General features: G+C 26.1%; 3 protein-coding genes across 5 annotated transcripts; 1 reads left to right on the top strand and 2 right to left on the bottom strand.

The window, feature by feature from the left end:
- Window positions 1-102: 102 nt before the first annotated feature.
- LOC100576645 (probable serine/threonine-protein kinase DDB_G0276461) lies at window positions 103-2,592 on the bottom strand. The gene is made up of 5 exons (XM_006564505.3): window positions 2,216-2,592; window positions 1,817-2,111; window positions 1,578-1,742; window positions 380-1,501; window positions 103-291 (listed from the first exon to the last, which is right to left on the bottom strand). The coding sequence occupies exons 2-5, from the start codon at window positions 2,105-2,107 to the stop codon at window positions 187-189; spliced, it is 1,683 nt and encodes a 560-aa protein (XP_006564568.1). The 5' UTR covers window positions 2,108-2,111; window positions 2,216-2,592; the 3' UTR covers window positions 103-186.
- Window positions 2,593-2,982: 390 nt separating this feature from the next.
- Window positions 2,983-13,073, top strand: LOC726637 (ubiquitin-like modifier-activating enzyme atg7). 3 transcript variants are annotated; one of them, XM_006564506.3, is made up of 9 exons: window positions 2,983-2,998; window positions 9,925-10,127; window positions 10,220-10,688; window positions 10,765-11,081; window positions 11,168-11,468; window positions 11,534-11,881; window positions 11,954-12,069; window positions 12,215-12,509; window positions 12,587-13,073. In XM_006564506.3, the coding sequence occupies exons 2-9, from the start codon at window positions 9,934-9,936 to the stop codon at window positions 12,641-12,643; spliced, it is 2,097 nt and encodes a 698-aa protein (XP_006564569.1). In that variant the 5' UTR covers window positions 2,983-2,998; window positions 9,925-9,933; the 3' UTR covers window positions 12,644-13,073. The 3 variants fall into 3 exon arrangements, with proteins under 3 accessions (XP_006564569.1, XP_001122360.3, XP_006564570.1); XM_001122360.5 differs by lacking the exon at window positions 2,983-2,998 and adding an exon at window positions 9,066-9,239; XM_006564507.3 differs by lacking the exon at window positions 2,983-2,998 and having other exon boundaries at window positions 9,995-10,127; window positions 10,209-10,688.
- On the bottom strand, window positions 4,116-9,231 carry LOC413462 (cyclin-G-associated kinase). Its single transcript, XM_396906.7, has 7 exons — window positions 9,011-9,231; window positions 8,393-8,454; window positions 7,731-8,316; window positions 6,884-7,668; window positions 5,861-6,580; window positions 4,699-5,787; window positions 4,116-4,603 (listed from the first exon to the last, which is right to left on the bottom strand). Exons 1-7 carry the CDS (start codon window positions 9,132-9,134, stop codon window positions 4,496-4,498), a joined length of 3,474 nt encoding a protein of 1,157 aa, XP_396906.3. The 5' UTR covers window positions 9,135-9,231; the 3' UTR covers window positions 4,116-4,495.
- Window positions 13,074-13,400: the final 327 nt, after the last annotated feature.

Here is a 13,400-nt window from a genome sequence, read left to right as displayed (position 1 = left end):
ATATTATAAAGAGATGCATGGAACCATTCAAATATAATTTCAATTTGCAATCGCTAAATTTCGAATTAGATTTTTATCGATTTCTTTTTTTTCACTACAGCTAAGATAAAATTAGTCGGAATATAAAACAAAAAAATTTTTTACATTTAATAATTGAAATAATAAATTTAAAAAAATAATGAAGAATTAAAATAAATTTTGTTGCAACGCATCGTTTTTGAATGTATTCCATGCATTGTTCAGTTCTATAAAAATTAATTTTGCAATATTTTCATTAGCTGTTCCTGCTTGCTAGAAAAAATAATACGAAAAATATTAAAATCAAATGTATAATCTATATTAATTTTTTATTTTGTAATTCTAAATTTTTTAACAATACCTTATCTGGATGCACAGCCAAACAAGCTTTTCTATAAGCTTTCTTTACATCTGCAGTAGTAACTAATTGATGCATTTCGCATTGTTGCCATCTATTAGCTTCTGACCATAAAACCATATGTAATGAAGAAAGAAGAGCTCTCAAATTACCTCTTTTTCCTTCTGTCCATTTAATAATTTTTAATCTATCTGGATCTATAATCTTGGTTGTTTCTATTTTCCTCATTTGATTTATTGTTTTTGGTGTGTTTTTTTCAGTCTTTCGTGAATTAAAAAAATTGTATCCTTGACTATCTAATAAATCTTTGAAAACATCTTCATTTGATTTATTAGTTTTATTGTCCGAAGATGCAGTATTAGCAATATTAATATCATTAATTCTGTGTCTATTAAAATTTGAATGAATTGGTGTACTAGCAGAAGTACTTGATGAAACATTAGAGTTTCTTGCTGTTCCATTCCAGATAGAGGTTAGTTCAGTAGCTTCCAAAGAATTGACGAGATTTGCAAAGAAATTCTTATTTTGAATGTTCGAATTTTTTGGAAAATTTTCTTCCAATGAGGATTTCTTATTCGGTTTAGTGTTTTGCATATTTTCTAATAGATTGTTTATAGATTTTTTACCAAGTGAATCAAATAAATCTTCGAGATTTTGCTTTGTAGTAGTTTGATTTTCATTCAAAAATAATTCATTCAAATTATTATTATCATTATCATTCCTAGTAATAGGCTGATCGTAAAAAATTAAATTATTCTGAATAGGATCAGTAATGATAGGTATAGTATTTTTGGTTTCTTGCTGAAAAAAATTATTAAATTCTCCCAAGAGATCACTTTCTTTCTGATTAGAAAAATTATTTAATTCCGAATTCGCAATATTATTTATACTACTACTATTTGGTATTTCTAAATTCAACAAATCAGTTTCTTGTAATTTGGATATATTTTTGGTTTTCTCCTTTACATTTTCTGCTGATTGTTGAGATACTTCTTGCTTTACGCTTACTTTTTGACATATATTCAAATAATTATATTGTTCGGGAAAATTAGTAAATTCAATATTAGTTGTAGGATGTAATTGTTTTTTTAAAAATACACAACACGCGTCTATGACATTACTAATCTATATGATAAATGATGGGAAATATAATAAGTATTATAAAATAATTTTTTTTTATTAAGATAATATTTCTGCATACCTGAAACATTGTAGCTGCTGATAAAAGAGAATACACTGTAATCTCTGTAATTCTTATTTTGCCAGTATACATGAAATATATTAAGCACGCCATGGTTGTTGAGTTGACACCTTGAAGTTTTATTTTAGATATTGGAGATTTTTTTAAGTCTTCTGTAAATATTGTCTAAAATATGACCAATAATCCAATGTAATTTTGTACTTATTTGATACATATTTTGAATTTTTAAAAAGAATTACCTTAAAATATGGACTAGCAGCAGCTAAAATTATTTTATGTGCATGGAACAATTCTGATTCTATTTCTAATATAACATCAGTAAACATATGATGACTACGCATAATGAACATCATTTTCATAGTATCTTTAATATAATTAGCCATATAAAAAGTCATGTTTCCAAGATTTCCATGATTCTCTATAGTATTTAGAACTTCATCTTCAATCATGAATGAAGAATTAGATTCAAGATTCTTGGAGTGAAAATTGTTTTTAATTTCTCTTTTTATACAACAATATTCATCATCCATTAAACTAATTTATGAAAAAATCGAATTTATTAATAAAAAATTTATCATAATTTTTATAAATAAACTTCACTTATAACATTTTATTAACAAAATATTAATTATACTTACTGAAAAAATCAAAAATCGTCGGCAGAATAGAAAAAAATATATGAATTATGCAAAAATTAACAATTTTGATAGTATCTTCGACGCATAGAAATACATTAAGAAAAGGAGAAGAGATGCAGTTAAATAATCATAATTCGCGTTATTTATTATAAAGTTCTATTTATTAAATAAATTACTAACAATGTTAATGCAAAAATTAGATAGAATAATGATATAACGATTATAATCTTAATATTAATTTATACTAAATTTGCACGTATTGAAATTCTGCGTATTGATAATTTTGTCTTTATCCAAAATAAATATCAATGCATTAGTGTTTGTTCTTGTGCATATATATATATTTTTTCAACACTTGCTATAACATCTACTTTAATATATTATTAAAAGACGGTAATATATTATTAAGAATGGTTATTTTAAATAATATGTATTATATTATCTATTTTTGTAGTCAATTTTGTGTTCTTGTGTATGACAAAACTTTAGGCGCCAAATATTGAACAAACGACGTAAAAAGAAATGATTGAAAAATAATAATATTTATGTCACTATAATCGTAAATAATTCAATTTTGTCAAGATAATAAAATAATAAAATAATAATTCTGGAATAAAAAATGAAATAAACATATAATAAGTAGAAATTTAATTGTGAAATAATACGTATGATCGCATTTAATTTTCAATTATTTCATTTTAATGATCGAGTACATAAGTACTGGTTTGGGCTTTTATTTTTGAAACTGTTCACCACGTGTAACCAATACGATTGGTAATTTTTGTGAGTTGCATTGTGTTATTTAAAATCATTTAATATAATTCTTAAAATTTAGTTAGGTTATATTTGTGTTTTTCATTTTATATAATTTCATAAATTTAATAAACTGAAAACAGAGAAAATATAATGAAATAAAAAATATATAAAAAACAGTTAAAAATTATAAATACAGTTACGTTATATATATATATATATTAGTTTATAATTATGTTTAGGAGATTAAGTTAACGTTTATAAATTTGATAGATAAAATATAGGAAAATGTTTTTTTTTAAACAATATATTTATTTCTAATCAATAATGAGTTTTCAATAATAATAAACATAATAAAAAAAAATAAGGTAAGTTATAAAAAGAAAACATAATATCGTACGTTAACAAATTACTGCTATAAAAAATTTTCTTATAATTATAATTATTTTGTATAATATCTATAACTTTATAATTTTTTAATATTTATTTTCTAAAATTATAAGATATGGAATTTTAACAAAATAGAAATCTTTAAATTTTGATATCTCCAAATTAAATTTTTTTTAAATTAAATTTAATTGATAAAATTTAATTTTTTTAAAATTTTAATTTAATTGTTAAAAATTTATAAATTAGATTTCATTAGTTTTTATTAATATTAATATAATAAAGTGATAATTAGTATAATATTTTAATATTAGTATTATATATATGATAAATATTTTGTTATAAACTTTAAGAAAAAGAATATATTTTTCATAACTTATTCACATTAATATTTATACATTATTTTTAAGAAATTTTCAATTTTTAAAACTTACATATATATATATATATATATATATGATGTATTGATACATTATATTTAATGCGATAATGACATTATTTCTTCTCAAATGAATATAATAACAGTTGAATTTACTGAATATTTTGTAATTTCCTTTTAAAAAATATAGAAATCATAACATTGTGTTTTTTATTGGTAATAACTAATTATTTTAAAATATTTAAAATAATTTTTTTATTATAGAATGTAATAAATTTTTTATTACAAATTATGATTTTCAAAATTAAATATTTAAATTTTTTAAATATTAAAGAATTCTTGATAATATTGGAAATTGGGTTAGTATCGAAGACATTAATATAATCGACCGGAAAATATCTTTATATATTTGGAATCTTCCTTAATTTACATTTTACTTTATATACATATATACGTTATGCCGCAGTTACACTTAGTAGAGTTTACTTTTTTTAAGTAATCTTACAAGGCTTTTTTATATCATAAAGAGATGCATGTACACACTTTGCCATTCAAATGCAGTACTCGAAAATTTGCATTCATTAAAATTCTTACTTATTTTTTTTTTCACTACAGCTAAGATAACATTAGCCGGAATGTAACATAGAGAGATATCTTACAATTAATAATAATAATTAATAATTTCTCGGGTCTCTCTCTTTTTGCTAGGAACTACCTTAACTCGTGGACATAACAAGCGTATTACAGTCATATCGAAGTAATTAACTAAATAAATTTTGTTGTGACGCATCATTTTCAAATGTGCTCCATGCATTATTCAGTTCCATGAAAATTAATTTTGCAATATTCTCATTAGCCGTTCCTGCTTGCTAGAAAAAATATAAAAAAAAAACATTAAAGTCATATTATACAATATATATTTACATTAATTTCTTATTTAGTAATTTCAGATTTTAAATAATACCTTATCTGGATGCACAGCCAAACAAGCTTTTCTATAAGCTTTTTTCACATCTGCTGTAGTAACTAATTGATGCATTTCACACCGTTGCCATCTGTCGGCTTCAGGCCACAAAACTGTATGTAATGAACAAAGAAGAGCTCTTAAATTACCCTTTTTCCCTTCTGTCCATTCAGCTATCTTCAATCTATCTGGATCCATAGTCTTGGCTGCTTCCATTTTTCTCATTTGATTTATTGTCTTTGGACTGTCTTTTTCTGCCTTCCGTGAACTAAAGAAATTATATCCTTGACTACCTAATAGATCTTCAAAAGCATCTCCACTTGATTTATTCGTTTTATTGCCTGAGGCAGTATTATCAGAAGTATTGGTCTCGTTAATTGTATTTCTGTGCGTATTAGGACTCGAATGGATTGGTGTGCTAGCAGGAGCAGGACTAGTTGATTGTGGAGTGTTAGAATTTTTTGGTGTTCCATTCCAGCTAGAAGTTAGTCCAGCTCCCAAAGAGCTGGCAAGATTTGTGAAGGGATCTTTGTTTTGAGCTGTAAAATTCGGAACGCTTGAATTTCTTGGGAAGTTTTCTTCAGGTGGAGGTTTTGCATTATTCGATTTAGTGTTTCCTAACAGATTGTTTACAGTGCTTTTACCAAGTGGATCAAATAAATCTTCGAGATTTTGCTTTGTAATAGACTGATTTTGATTGAAGAACAAATCGCTCAGATTATTGTTACTATTATCGTTCCTATTAATAGGCTGATCGTGACCAAAAAGTAGGTCATTCTGAACGGGATTAGTAATAGTGGATACAGTATTTTTCGTTTCTTGTTGAATAAAATTACCGAATCCTCCTAAGAGATCACTTTCTTTTTGACTAGAATTAGAAAAGATATCTAATCCCGGATTCGCTGCAATTTGTGGAGTATTGTTTATGGTACTGGTGCCTGGCATTCCTAAGTTTAACAAATCAGCTTCTTGTAACTTGATTTCTTCTTCCTTCTCTATATTTTCTACAGATTGTTGAGGTACTTCTTGTTGTACATTAACATTGCTTTGTGCTTCAACTGGTGATGGAACTATAGTTTCCTTTTGAGTCTATTATTTTAAAATTAAAATAATTAAAATATACAATTGAAATATTAAATATTTTTAAAACCATATAACTTACTTCTTCAGGTTTAGTAGTTCTAAAACTTTCTAAAGTCTCTTCCATTTCTAAAGTAGATCCGAATAATGGATCTGGTTCTATTTCCGAATGTAATTCTGCTTCCCAAGGAGCTGGAACTCTAGCCATTTTCGAATTCTCTTCAGACATCGCGATATTTAAAATAACATTAAAATTTCCACCAATTTCAGGTGCATCATCTAAATCCTTTTTCTTGAATATTAATTCAGATTCAGTATGTGGTATGTAACCCGTATGAAAGTGAACAGAAGCAATTTTAATTCCAATCATACGTCCTAATTGCTGCCTCGCATGGAATATAACTAAAGTAACATCTCCTCTAACTGTAGCATTACCAAGTGCTAATGAAACTTTTCCTTTCATCATTCCAAACAATTTTATATCTTCATATTCTGGTCGTTTAGTAGAGAATACTAAAGCTCCATTGCTATAAATATCAATATAAGGTCTACAACCATCTTTTGCCCTAGTAAATAATGGAACTGGTTTAATTATTAAAGAACGAAGAATTAAAGGCTTAGTATGAGGTTGTACACCGGCACTCAGCAAACTCATATAATTAATACTACGTAATTCCGACGGCTGCAACTGAGGAGATTGTCGCCTAGTCGTGAACATCGCTATTGCCTCCTTAGGAGTATTAAACGCTTTAGCATAAATTAACAAGGTACAGGCAATTGTGGCACTGGTTGTGTACCCATCCTAAAAAAAAGAAAAATATATTATATTTTTTAATTAATATAAATTATATTAATTAATTATACTTATAATTATACTTATTTAATGCTATAACATACAAATATAGAGTCTTTAAAAAGAAAAATATATTAAAATAAAAAATAAATAAATAAATAAAATAAAATAAAAAATATAAATTTTGTATTTTTGTTAAAGTTTCATTGTTTGATGCAAAAATAAAAATCTTTCTTTTCTATTATATTTTATAATAATTTCATTAATTTTGTAATTTTTTAATTTCAAATATTTTATATGTTCTATACTTACATTGCAATATAATACTACAATGTGATTAAAATCGGCATTCAAGTACCGATAAATATCTTGACATATTTGATATAAGGCTGATAATAACGGAGCATTAGAATCCGAGGAAGCATAGGCAAAAGAACAGTCAATATGTCTACCAGGAAGTCTAGACATATTTGGTCGTCCCCGAGATAAATTATATAATTGTATACGAGCTGGTGGAGGATGTCGAGCCTGTAAAAATGCCCTTACATCCTCTATGTGATTAGCTCTGTAAGCAGATTCTATTCCATCTGCCGGATAGGGCATAATTAATATACGCGACGTTAAGTAACTGGCATCTAATTCAGTTCTGGCCATGCTTTGTTGCATAGAATACATCATTTTGCTTGAAGTATCCTTTAGGTTTCGCAAAATATTACCAGCACCGCCTTTCAATGAGCTAAATAGGCCTGTTGTTTGAGCTACGGGGACCTTGGCAACAGTCTGAGTCATTGAGACAGGTTTTGAAAGAGGTACATTTGTTGGAGGAGACGGTCTCGGTGGTGGAGTAGGTGTGCTGGGTGGTTGAGCAGGTCTGGGAGGCGGTGGGGTTTTCATTGGGATTTCCACTTTTGGGGGTTCTCTGGGATCAAAATTGTTCGACTCAGCTATCGCCGCTAAACGTTCCAAAATCATTGATGTAGTCAATCTTCGTACAGGAGATACCTCCAGACATCCTTTTACTATGTCGTGAAGGCAAATTAAACGAGGATTAGGTGGAAGTGGAGCATATTTTCCATTGACTATTGCAAGTTTGTTACCTACAAATAAAATGAAACAAGATAAGAATTGGTTCATTATGAACATAATATAAATTTTATACCTTCAGGAAATGGATGCCTGAGTGTTATTAAGGAGTATATTATACAGCCAAGCGCCCAACAATCAACTGGAGGACCAATAGGTTCATTGTTCCATGTATCCATCATTTCTGGAGCTCGATACATTGGTGTAGTATATTTTGCCATTTGATCCTCTAAAGTAGCTCGTTTCTGAGCATTCCAAGAAGGATTAGGTAAAATCTGCTGATTGGAAGTACTTCCAAAATCGCAAAGTTTAATCAGACCATCACTTCCAATAAGAAAATTCTCTAATTTTATGTCTCTGTGTACTAATGGTTCAGGTTGTTGACTGTGCATATGATGCACAGCTCTTGTAGCTTGATAGGCTATTTTACAAATCTGAGCAAGAGTCAGAGCATTTGTAGATAAGTTTCTAAGTGTATCCGCTACTGTACCTCCAGGGCATAATTCTGTTACTAACAAATACTCATATCCTTTACGATCTTCACGATCCAAACGCTGAGCATAAAGATACTGAATTATGTTTGGATGACCAGATAATCTTTTTAAAGTTTCTATTTCTTGTATAATAATTTTATTAGTATCTTCATCAATTGCTATGAGTCTCTGAAAATATAAATCTATATTAGAATGATTTTTTTTTAATTTTTTAGGATAATATGAATATAAATCGATGATTCACCTTAAGTGCATATTCTTTTCCTGTTTTTATATCTTCAACAGCAAATACTAAAGCCCAACCACCTGTTGATACAAGTATTTTAATATTAATTATAACAAATAACTTAAAAATAAATATAATTTTTAATATTATGCAAATATTTAATGAATTTTTTACTGAAATTTTATTATTTTATTGATATCTTTTAAATATCAATATTTGAATGAATTAAAATTTTTTTAGTATGAAAAAAAACTTTTAAATTGAAAATATACTTTTATTATAATAAACTATATAATATTTAAATAATGAATTATATATTAAATTTTCAAAAAACAATATCTATAAATATTGATATTTAAATGCATTTAGATAACTAATTATTTTTCTTTAACACTAATATAGATCATAAAGTTCGGTCACTTTCGTATTATATAGCTGAATGTCAAAACAAATTTGACACATGTCAAAAGGAGAATAATTCACACTGTTGGCACAATGTCAACCATCCTTTTATATCATCTGAATTACATAAAAAAATAACTTTATTTGATAGTTAAAAACGATCATAATGCAGAAATGTTTTAATTAAAATAAAATTATTTAGTAATAAGATGTTAGAAGGGTTGACAGACTCACCCTCGGCGAGTAGCTTAGTCACGCGTAATTTCACATTGTTGATTTCCAATATTTGTCCGACGTATTCATTAGTATTCGTGGCTCCGTTCAAGTATCCTAAAGCGGATCTTAAGTAATCTGACATATTTCCTTTAAAATATCCCGTCGAACCCCCAAAAAGCGTTTTCGTACGTTACAATGCAGACAGCCGATGCTGTCCGGCCATACTGTCTTTGTGACGTCATCAACAGTACCGTACCAACAATATTTTTATATTTTAATAATTGTTATTTTCATTAATATTAATTATTTAAATAATTAAAAAATTAAGAAAAAACTCTATTATGATATAAATTATGTAAATTATGTAAATTAGATCTTCTATTTAGCAATAATAATGAAATTAAATATATATAAATATAAATTAAAAATAGTTTATATTTTTTATTTTTATTTAATGAAAAATTTTTCAATTTATGGTTTTTGAAATTATATAATGCTTTTTATATTGCATTAATTATTCGAGATTAAATTAATAAAAATTTGAGATTGTTTTGTAACAATAATTATATAAAAAAAATATATTATTTTTTATAGATAAAAAATTATAGAGAAAATTATAGTATATAAAAATCTTATTGCTTGATTTTTAAAAGAAGTATAATTCATTACATTGTACAAAAGACGCGCATGCGTAAAGAAAATTTCGCAAATTCATTATCTAAAGCAAAACAAACTATATTTTTTCTTTGATTCTATGAATTTTTTCTTCATGTATTACTAATTCAATTATTGATAATTATAGTAAAATTTATGTCTGAAATAAGCAGATTTAATAATTGTGTTTTATAAATATTATTATTGTTATCATCTCAGTGTTATATTTTTATTAAATACATGAATATTACATTATTACATGATTAAATCATTTTCAGAAATTAAAAATGTCGGAATTTGTAAAATTTACAAAACTCAGATCTACTACAGATTGTACATTTTGGGCAAAATTTGTAGAATTGAAGATTGACAAATTCAAATTGGATGAGAAAAGTATCAATTTATGGGGAAGTTATAGTCTTCAATCGTTGAATGAAGATAATTTTAATCCATTGGTGTTGGATTTCACATCATTCAATGAGTAAGTTTATATCTGTAACATATATATGTAATTGATTTATCTTAAATAATAGATATATATGTCAGAGTTAATTCTATATAGGTAATTTTTAGAGACTTGGAAACAATAAATAATAAATCATCTGTTATTTGTTTTGGACATATGATTAATACAAATACTTTTGAAGCATTTCGTCAAATTAATCCTGAACAATTTATTGATTCTATGGGAAAAGATATTATAAACAGTATTCAAGATGGAACAATATTACAAAATCCATGGAAACTATCATTATTTTTAGTATTAGCTTATTCAGATTTAAAAAAATATAGATTTTATTATTGGGTTGCACATCCTACTCCCTTAAAGTTACCAGAAATGTATTATGAAGAAATTCCAAAATCAATCACAGAAGAATTCTCAGAGAAACATGTTGAAGATTTATGTAATAATTTTTTACATTTGGACTGTAGAACAAAAAATTATTTCACAGTACTAATATCAAAAGAAAATAAAATGTGCATTGTTGATCTAGCAACAGGAATAAATGTTATCAACATAAATAATGAAAAACAATCACAGGTAAGATAAAAAAATTTTAAATAAAAATATTTTAATATATTTATTATTTTCTTATTATTTATTATATATTTTTTAGGATTATACTGAAATTTATTTTGCATTTTATGATCCATGCACAAGTTCCAATCCAGGCTGGCCTTTACGTAATTTATTATGTCTTTTATGTTGGTATTGCCCTACACATTATTTTTCAAAAATTATTAAATTCATATCCATACGAGGAAATAAGGCACAGAAAAGTCTCGTTTTTAAATTAAAAACTAAAGAATATAAAAATTATAAAAACATAAGAGATAATCTGTTTCTGAGTCATCTAGTGGGTTGGGAGAGCAATTCAAATGATAAATTAGGTCCCACAATAGCTGATTTATCTGATACTATGGATCCAACTAAGTAATTAATTTAATACAATATAATAATTTAAATACAAATATTGAAAATGTATCAATTACTTCATTAATATTTTTATTTTCTATTAGGTTATCAGACAAAGCTATTAATTTAAACCTAAAACTAATGAAATGGCGTCTTGTTCCTAATCTAGATCTAGAAAAGATCTGTAATCTTAAATGTCTTTTATTGGGTGCTGGAACTTTGGGTTGTTCTGTAGCAAGAGTTCTCTTAGGTTGGGGAGTAAATAATATAATTTTCGTTGATAGCTCTCATGTATCTCATAGTAATACAGTACGTCAAAGTTTGTATAATCATCAGGATGCTATAAAGCATAAATATAAAGCTCATGCAGCCAAAGATGCTCTGCTCAACATCCGACCGAGCATAGTGGGTATTATAAATAATTTTTTTTTATATGAAACTTCATTATATTAATTTTATTAATAATATAGAATACAGAAGGTATAGTTTTACATATTCCAATGCCCGGACATGTTGTTGGTCAAAGCATGCTGGAATCTACAAAGCAATCTTTGAAAAAATTAGAGGAACTTATTGAAATAAGCGATGTTGTCTTTCTTCTATTGGATTCTCGGGAAGCTAGATGGTTACCTACGGTTCTTTGTGCTGCTAAAAACAAAATTACTATCAATGCAGCTTTAGGTTTTGATTCTTATACTGTACAGAGACATGGTACTCGAAATTTTAATAATCAAATTTCTCCAGACTTGGAAGTTAAAAATCCTCGTGGTATGGATCTTGGCTGTTATTTTTGCAACGACGTAACACAACCGGGAAATGTAAGTTTATGAACTAAGTTTAAAGAATTTGTACGAATTTTATTTTTTAATGAAAGCTGTTTTATTTTATAGTCACAAACTGACAGAACATTGGATCAACAATGCACAGTTAGTAGGCCAGGTTTATCACAAATAGCTGCAGGATTAGCAGTAGAATTATTGGTAGCTCTATTGCAACATCCCGAAGGGTAAGAAGTGAATTTAAATTTAAATAAATTTTATTAGATATTATACTTTATACATATATAGTATAGTATAGTATATAAGAATAAAAGAATTTATTCAATTGTTTTATTATTAACGCTTGATGATTTATTGTTTCATATTAAACAGTGTTGAGGCAGAGGCATTAGTGGGAAATAGCAGAGATAATATCAATTCAAATGATGCAAAATTGGTTGGTTTATTGGGATGTGTACCACATACTATACGCGGATCTCTATGGAATTATGATACCCAATTGACGATTACTCATAGATTTACATCTTGCACGGCCTGCTCTGTGCCTGTTATTATTGAATATAAAAATCGGGGTTTATCTTTTGTTTTGGATGCGTGTAATATACCAAATTATTTAGAAAAGTTGTCAGGTTTAGAAGAAATTCTTAAACGACCCGATTTGGATGAGGTATCTTAATATTATAAATTTTATTAATTTTGATATTATTTAGTTTGTTAATTTTTTTTAAATATATTTAATTACAGCTTTGCTATGCATTGGATAACATAAGTGATGAAGACGAAGACGATCAAAAAATGTGATAAATATTATTATATTACAAAATTAGAGATTTTATGCTCATTTAAATAAGCACAATCATCGAGGAAAAGAATTATGGATTCATCTTCCTTATTTTTTTTTCGGTTCCTGATATTTTAAATTTTTTTTTCTTGACGAAAATATATTTGACATATAATATAATACTTAAAAAATTTTAATTTTATCATGAAAAAAATATTGAAAATTTATCATGGAATATATTTCAAGACTATATGAATCTAATATTCATTTTCAATTTTTTCATCAATTTTATTTATTTTATTTTAAATTTTTTTATTATAATATTGACATTTGATGTAGATTATTTACATCAAAATATATTATAAACTTAGAATTTGTTCTATTATTGGTATAACTTTTGTATAGAAATTTTATATGAAAATCGAAATAATATATATATATATATAGAGATTATGTCTCTTGTTTTTAACGTTATAAATATCGTCAAATAAAATAAATTTCTTGAAAAAAAAAATTCTATTCAACATTTCCTATATTATTAAAAAAAATTGTTTATAATTAAATTAAAATTATTTAATTAAATTATAATTATTTCCTAATAATTGTTCATTTAAAGGTTGATGTTAATGATAAAAAAAATTAAAAAGAATTTCCTTGATAAAATTTTATATATCAATCAAAAAATTATGTGAAATACAGATATAATTGTTGGGGGGAAAACAGGAAATTTTTAAATTATATTTATATGAATATTGTGACGCGCTTGCGTCTTTGACA

This window comes from Apis mellifera, linkage group LG8, assembly GCF_003254395.2.
Source record: "Apis mellifera strain DH4 linkage group LG8, Amel_HAv3.1, whole genome shotgun sequence".
NCBI lineage: Eukaryota > Metazoa > Arthropoda > Insecta > Hymenoptera > Apidae > Apis > Apis mellifera.
The sequence above is the reverse complement of the archived record's forward strand: the minus strand, read 5'-3'. Positions and strand labels throughout refer to the sequence as shown.